Source organism: Saccopteryx bilineata, chromosome 10 (assembly GCF_036850765.1).
Source record: "Saccopteryx bilineata isolate mSacBil1 chromosome 10, mSacBil1_pri_phased_curated, whole genome shotgun sequence".
Lineage (NCBI taxonomy): Eukaryota > Metazoa > Chordata > Mammalia > Chiroptera > Emballonuridae > Saccopteryx > Saccopteryx bilineata.
Genome location: NC_089499.1, coordinates 64,826,208 through 64,834,782, shown reverse-complemented (window position 1 = coordinate 64,834,782; position 8,575 = coordinate 64,826,208). Strand labels below are relative to the sequence as shown.

The 8,575-nt window shown below is 38.5% G+C and overlaps 1 protein-coding gene across 1 annotated transcript in view; it reads right to left on the bottom strand.

Annotated features, from left to right (window-relative positions):
* Window positions 1–413: 413 nt before the first annotated feature.
* RYBP (RING1 and YY1 binding protein) overlaps window positions 414–8,575 on the bottom strand; it is an 81,865-nt gene continuing 73,703 nt past the window's right edge. Inside the window, exons 3-5 of the mRNA XM_066244607.1 lie at window positions 5,293–5,469; window positions 4,581–4,679; window positions 414–4,158 (exon numbers count right to left, since the gene is read on the bottom strand). Coding sequence (XP_066100704.1) covers window positions 3,906–4,158; window positions 4,581–4,679; window positions 5,293–5,469 — 529 coding nt within the window. The 3' untranslated portion in view covers window positions 414–3,905. The remainder of the gene's footprint in view (window positions 4,159–4,580; window positions 4,680–5,292; window positions 5,470–8,575) is intronic.

Genomic DNA, 8,575 nt, shown 5'->3' with positions numbered 1-8,575 from the left:
CTTGGGTTCAAGCTCATGATCCCACAGTCAAGCCAGAGACCCAGCACTCAAGCTGGTGAGCTCATGCTCAAGCTGGCGACCTCAGGAGTTCGAACCTGGGTCCTCTGCATCACAGTCCGACACTCTTATCCACTGCAGCACCGCCTGGTCAGGCCCAACCTCAGCTTCTGATAAACAACTCATATTCTTAGCCTCCTATTCACACTAGGAATATTCTAGAGGCTCAAAATCTAAGTTCAAAAAATACCTATTTCTCTAAAGGCTAAAATCTACACACACAAAAATAGAAGACTTCAACGTAAATTTTACTATTTATTTGTGAAAAAACTACAAGCAGAATTCATAAATAGACATTTCTATTTAAAGCAGGAAAATGATAAAGTGGTTTCTAATAACAGTCGTGCACATGCCAGTAACAGGAATATATTAACATCTTTTATTTGCTAGACAAAGAGCAGTGTCCAATATAAATTTTCCCAAAACATTTAAGACCTGTGAATTTCTGACCAGTTCACAAAACCACCAACTGACACTTTAGCATGAAGAAAAAAACAAACCTAAGACTGTTAGCTCTAAAGACTTTACAGAGCAGAAACTTCCAAAAGCGTTATACAAGCTGTCTTTCTGGGCAAATGAAAAATATAGCTCGTATAATACATTAACAAAAATTCACAAGATTATGTTTTGACATACTTAACAAGCATTCTCTATTTGTCTCCAACAAACAAAGCTAAGGAAATAATGTAACCATCTTTACACAGTAAATTAAGGTTACAAGTCATACACAAGAACAGAACTGCTTGCGCATTAAAAACTGTTCAGCTCCATTGTCATACTCTAAATGTTGGCTCTTAAACCACTTTCGGTTACATACAAGCAAAGGTTATTATATATTCAGCAATTAATAAATTTTCAATAATTTAAGATATGGTAGCTTAAAAAAGTAGACTGATAATGGTCTTGATAAGGCAGGTGAAACATCTTAGTGGAATTAAATTTACAGAAGCTTCTGCCAATGTTTTGTAGTATCTAGAATGAACCAAAAGGTTTTCATTAAAATGTTTTGTGGGTGTTAAGATGTCTTTACCTTTTTAACTCTATAAACAGAGTATGTCAAGTGCACACACTGTGTGTGCGCGCGTGCACCGGTGAAAGATCGCGTGCACCGGTGAAAGATCGCGTGGTGTTAAAACAAATGGAAACCTGCAAGTGTAACACTGTGCTTTTGTTTTGGTTTTATAACCTGCTTACTGTGCCACTCACTGAATACCAAGTATTTCTGGCCCTCTTTAAATATATATCTTTCTAATCAACACTAGTGTTTTTACACACTGCCTATTAGATGTAGGAAAAACTGCAAATGCAGGAAGTTAAATGAATTCCATTTCCAGAATGCATGCCTGAGGGATCTTATCCATTTCAGAAAATAAATGCCTGGAGTACCTGCCACCACTACCGCAGCAGAAGACACAATGTCAGCGAAAGGACTGGCCCAAACACCTGATTGCCAAGGAAAAAGTTCCAGCCAACGGTAGGCAGTTTCTATCAAAATGTAAATTCATCCCACCTGTTCTAAAGCAAACCTCCCTTTCTTCAACCCTCTCTATCCTTCAATTTATCAAGGAGGCAAAACAGAAAAACCAAGACATTGGCAATGAATTAATTAGCAGCCTATGAGTAGCTGGTTAATCAGCTTTTTTCAGTGAAGTAGTAGGGGTCCAATCACTTTACATGAAACCAATTTTGAAAAACTTACAGTGTTTCTGAACAAAGTGCATACCAATACTTACTGGTTCAAAAAGCAGTGCAACACGAGCTTGGTGACATCTTTCTTTTTAAAAAGTTAATTAAAAAACTTAGCAATTCCTTATATCTCTGGCAAATAAATATGGCTGACTAATTTACCCTCCCTGAGACCCTTAAAAAAAGGAATATTAAAACTTTAGAAGGAATATCTTTGCAATATCCCACTAATATTAAAATGTGGATTTAAAATTCATAGTCAAATCACTATGTATTATATATTCTGATGCTTACAGAAAGCACCCAATTTCCTTTGGCTTATTAATAAATACGTGAAAAATGTATTTAGAAAGATAAGCGTAGCTTGCATCCCAGATACAAGCATTATTTTTAAAAAGAGGGGAACACTGTGCATTTGAGGACCACAGCAACAAACGGCACTGCTTTATCACCTTTGCCTTTGAGAACAGAATTTAATTAAGGTACAATTGTGACTACAGAATAGCTTTAATGTAAATGTGAAAGGAACCTTTCCTGTTGGCTACTCAAATCAAGCTGTTAATTCTTCTTTTTACTTGTTGCCTCCAGATAGAAATTATTTCTATTCTTAAAAGCAAACCAGGTTTTCCACACCAAAATGTGGTTCTTCCTTATAAATCAGTTGACCTCTCATGAGCCCCTATGATCAAATAAAGGAAGGTGACATCAAGTTCCAGTGCCTGAAATGACTTTGATGTCTACGGCGTTAAACAGAAGAGAGACCCTAAATCCAAATAAAGCAAAAATAAAATAAAAAATAAAAATATGGGGAATAGAATTTTAGTGGATTTTATTTTTTTGTAAGACAGTGAGAGAGAGAGAGAGAGAGAGAGAGAATACAAACTTTAATCAGAGTTTACTCAGCTATCTTTATGTAGAGGAAGACAAGACCACTGCGAAATGTCTGGACTCAATGTGTGGCTGATAACCTCTATTCCACCAGTAAAATAAATCAAGAGTAAATTTTAGAGAGAAAAAAGAATTCTCACAACTGAACTGGTAAAGAAAAGGAGGGAACATGACACAAATTTCCATTGCAAAACTACCACAGCAATGTCACGAGCAAAGTGGAAAGAAACAGGGATTTGCTTCTTGTATGGACCAAAAATACAGTTTAGACAGTTTCAACCCTAAAACTAAGACAATTTACAAATTTACCTCAGACATAAGTAGAGGTCTGGAAAATGGATGGAATTCGAGATATAGAATACCGTATTTTCAGCTTATGTAAGAACAGCAATGTTAACATTAACCACAATTTACATGAATACTTGGCATTCTGGAGCTAGCTTAGTTTGAATGATCTACTTCTGAATGATCAAGCCTCCCAACTAACCTAACCACCTGTGATTTGTCAGTTATTCCATTGCAAATGCAGGCTATCTGGAGCAGTTGTTAAATTTGAGATCACATTGTTTAAAAATATATATTTTCATATCATCCAGTATTCTTTCAACAGACCGAGAGTCAAGTTACCACATGGGGTGGAATATACTTCACCTAAGACTGATTTTAATTTAATGTCAGCTCTTTCGTAGAAGGGACTGTCCCAGATCTGTAACTGTTCAATGTTGTATTCACTTCACAGTGTATCAAGCACCAGCGTTGCCATGGATTGGTTTCAAATAACCCTTTATATATAATTTTATATTTATATATATAATTATATCAAAACTGATAGCACATAGTATAACTGGAAGAAAGAACTAAACTTAGAAGGGTATGCTGAAAGGATGGAGTCTGTGAACACAATAAATAAAAGTTCCCTCCCCCTCCCACCCCACCCCCCAACGAAACAAAAACAAGAAACCAGTTGTAATGTACATGGAAAATTGTGCACAGCAGATTTTTTTTTATAAAAAGTAGATAAGGAGCACATCCAATTATAAATGATTGTTAGGAAAATCATATAAAACAATGGAATACATAAAAGTGTCAAGAGTACTCGTCAGGGTGCGAAATTCCTTGGTGGCCAAATGCCCATGGCAAGCAGAAATTATCCTGGCAGCATCACTAACAGGTTGATGTCCACAGAAGATTCTCCAGGGGTGTAAGCAGCATGGGCAGGTAGAAGATTGAATTTCATACCCTGATTTATAGTTTCCACAATTCCCTGTGCAATTTCAGAAAGATTCATCATTTACTGCTGACATGTCGCCCTTTGGAGTGGAGGAGCGGGAGGAGCCCTTGTCTGTGCTCTCCGACCCAGAGCTGCTCTGGTTCTGCTGTTCTGACCCTGCACTGGAGGTCACTGTGGATGAAGATGTTGAGGAGGAACGAGTCTTTTCCTTAAAGTCTGTGATAATGACGGTGACGTTGCCCACAGTTACTGCCAACTGCTGCGCGGTGCTCCTGTCCACGTTTTTCAGCCGGGGCCTGAAAGCAATACCACAGAGGAACAGCCAATTAAGCTATGAATTAAAAATAATTTCTAGCACACATCATCAACACACACAGAGATTTCATGACAGTGTGGCAATGAATCTAAATTGTCATCACACATCCATAGCTTACCACAAAACCTGCTGATTAACCTTAGCAATAACAGAAACTACCAGCAGTTAGCAAAGCTTTGGACCACTCCAAAATCATCAATTTGTGTCCTGTTTTGGCCACAGTGCTTTAAAAAGTCACGCGTGCGCACGTGTGTGTGAAGTTAACTGTCTCATACCTACACCTACTTCTTCATCCCACCCCTTCTTAGCCTACAAATCCACAGGCACAAAACCATCTGGGTTCTTGATTATGACTAAGTAAATCAAAGCAGCACTTGAGTATTCCATTCTAGTTTCAAATACCTTGAGGTGTGATTCAATTCGCTGGTCTTTGTTGTAGCATTTGCAGACTGTATACTGTTTGCTTCGCTGGGAGGATCTTTCAGAATATCAGACTTTGGTCTAAAAGGGGGGGAGGAGGGGAGTACCAAAAGAGGCATTTAAAAGATATCTTTGATTCACCTGCAAAATAATACAGTCGTCCCTTGCCATATCATGGTTCACTTTGCGCGGTTTCGCTGTATTGTAGATTTTTAAATTGTATATATCTAATTTTCTATTGCAGATTTTTGTATATTGTAGGATTTTGCAGTACATACGTATTTTTATATATTTATTTTAATTATTTTTGCAGCAAAATAAGCATTTTTCTAGTCTAAAAAACTTAAAATATTAAAATATATAAAAATATTAATTAAAATATATTAGTATTCACTGGTGAGTACCCATATAGAATAGTATATGTTATTAAAATTATGTAGGTTCAAGAGTGTAGAAAGTGTTTATGAGCACAGAAATGTTTATAAGAGTGTGGTAAAGGTTAGTAACAGTGTGGGGAAGGTTTATAAGAGTGTGGGGAGGGTTTATAAAGCCTTAAAATATATATAAATAAAATAAATATAAGATCGCCACTGCGCGGATTTTTGCCCATCGCGGGGGGGGGGGCCCTCTGGAACCTAACCCCCGTGATAGACGGGGGACCCTGTATACTGTGCTGAGTTATCCAGGGACTTACTTTGTTTTCTTGTTGGTATTTTTCTTGGTCACACTAGGACTAATTTCCTTATCTTTCTCGGGTTTCTCTTTGTCTTGCTTTTCAACCTTCTCCTTCTTCTCCTTTTTCGGGGGTGGTGGGGTGGCATACTGCTGTGCCACTTGCTGTGCCACCAGCTGAGAATTGATTCGAGGTTTTCTAAAACGTTCAAGGAAAGAAACTCAACATTATTTCCTTTATAAATATTTCTCCCAATTTTTATGTTGGTGTCCTAATTGCTTAGGTCAATTACATGGTGCTACTTCTATATTACTAGTTCTATGTTACATGGTAGAATCCAAAAACCTTTCTTCTTTCCAACTCACTTTCTGTAATTTACCTTTAATAACATGGACATGTGCTCACACAAACAGTAGAAATGTCTTCCAGCCAATAAAAAAAAAGGACACTGCTTCTAAGCGTGTCCAGAATACTACTTTGTTTGAGCTATCAAGATTATACTGACTAACAGCTTTCAAACACTCTCTGCAGTGGGTTAATCTCACCTTTATTAAATGGACACTGGTAATCCCTTGAAAAGAGAATAAAATTAAAGTGTGACACTCAACTCCTCAATCTAATTATTCCGACTTGGTCTGCTCCCCTGCAGCTCTGTGACTGAAAGGACAGCACACAGAGCAGTGAACAGTTACTGCTTCGTACCAGCTCCCAGGGGGTGAAAACTGAAAGTCACTATAAAAAAAAACCTTAGACAAGTGATATATTCATTGTGATATCAACCATTATGTCCCCACCAATCTCCAACTGACACTGGCTCTTAACACTATTGTTTACAAATTGTAAGTGGTGCCAAAAACTTCTCACAATGCTTGAACATGCAGACCTAAATGAGAAAGAAAGAAAGCCTACCTACAGTCTCTATACAATATTAATTTTCAAAGACAAGTCCTATCTATCAAGAGATCTACACGTACAGCATGACAAACTCCTCAAACACAAAGTAGGGAAGCACACATCCAGATGGATCCATTCAGGAGGTGAACCAACTGTCTGCCACAGTGTAAGGATACCCTGTAGTCCCTACACACAGCTCCCTCTCTCTCGCTCAGGATGGAGGACAGGACAAAATAAAAAACAAACCTAGGAAAAACAAAGCTTTCTTAACTGATTCTGGCTTCTTCTTCTTCTTTTGGGGGGCAAGAAAATAAAAAGTAAATTGCTAAATAAACGATACACTGACCCCTGAAAGTACGTTGCTGGGTTGCTGGACCACCTCTTGTGAGAAGGCAGGCAGGATGAGGAGGGGACAGATACTCACTCCACGACCACATCAAGATGAACGTGAGCATGGAAAGCACTGATGTGTACAGTTGGGTGGTAATGTGACTTTGCCAGAAAACATACCAACAAAGGTGCAATCTCAGAGCAAGTTTCTTATTGGCCTACAGATCTTGGTTGTGTGGTGCCACACCATAAAAGCCAGCCTGATACACCTCAGCCTGGATCACAAATGGCCTCACTTGTCACAGCAAGGGATTCAAACACAGATGTGCAGCATCTCTAGAGAGAAAGGGAAGAAGGTACTTACTCTAAGCCCAGCTCCCAAAAGTACACAGGACCTCCCGTGAAAAGTAACTTTCTCTGTTTACAGGTTCTAACAAAGGCAGCAGTAGTCATTCTAACATATTCTATTCCTTCAAAGAGAAGTATGACTGTGTTAATACAAGATAATCACAACTCAAAACACTTCACAAGCACTTCCTGGGGACACGGTAGATTAGCTGCCTATACGGATTACCAAGCAGTTTAAATCAGAGCGCGATCCACTAACCAAGACTCCGCCCGAGTTAATACAGTAGTGCCTTGAGATACGAGTTTAATTCATTCTGGAACCAAGCTCATAAGTCAGTCAACTCGTATGTCAAACAAATTTATCCCATTTAAAATAACTGAAATAGATTTAATCCATTCCAGCCCTGTGAAACATCCCCAAACCATCCTAAATTATGAAAAAGACATGTTTTTAATTAAGAAATACACATGTATACTTTACCAATGCAAAACAAAATATACGAAATAAAAGAAAAAAGTGTTATTTAGTACTGTATTCTTACCTGGGAGACAGACAAGTGTGGCTAACGGAGGCGAATGGTAGAGGGAGGGAGGGAGGGAGGGAGGGAGGGAGGGAGGAAGGAATACAGGCACTGTAGACACATAGACTAAAACTACTTTCTTAACACTAAATGTAAACTAAAACTGCACTTTCTTTACTTAAAATGAAATCATAAGAACTTAGTTGTAAAAAAAATGCACTTTCTTAACTTTAAACTTAACCTAAGCTTAACATTACCTGTTTTTCATTTAATCATCACGTGTTTTTGCCTTTTTGGCTGCAGTTTCGGCACTTTCACTTGCAGGACTTTTGAATAAAAATCTATGCAAAGAGGCTTGCTTTTGGCGGCCTTTTAAAATGTTAAGGAAATGTGTCATTAAAAAGTGAAGCATGACCAGTTGAAACTTTTTCTGGGTGTTTCTTTTCAATGAAACTTGAAAGCATCTCCCACATTGCCAGCTTGTCTTTAATTTCACTTGTAGAATTCACTTCCTCTGACTCTACCTCCTCCTCACTACCAATCTCTTGCAGAAGCTCTGTATGTTGCATCATCTGTAGCTCCTTCAACTCCTCAGTTGAGAGGTCCTCCCATGTTCCTCGATGAGCTCGTTACTTCAACCTCATCTACCTCCAGACCCATCGACTTTCAGAGGGACACAATCTCCTCCAACGCTTCTACCTCGGTCTTGGTCTCGGTCTCTGGTTCGAATCCTTTGAGGTCCCTGTCTGCAACATCAGGCCATAACTTTTTCCATGACGAGTTCAAGGTTCTTCTTGTAACCTGTTGCCATGCCAAGTCAATAATGTGTAAACATATCACGATGCTGTAGTGATCTTTCCAAAACTCTCAAAAGGTTAGAATTGTATTCTCAGTCACCTCAAAGCAGCGGCGGAAAAAGTGCTTTGTGTAAATCTTTTTAAAGTTGGAAATGACCTGCTGATCCATAGATTGCAAGATTGAAGTCGTGTTGGATGGATGGTAGAGGACTTTCATGAATTTGAACTTATCGAGAATGTCATCTTCAAGACCAGGTGGGTGGGCTGGAGCATTATCAAGGATTAGTAATGCTTTCATTGGGAGTTTATTTTCTGGAAGATATTTCTTCACTGCAGGACCAAAGACGAGATTTATCCACTGAATAAAAAACAGCCGTGTAACCCATGCCCTAGCATTGGCGTGCCACATAACCT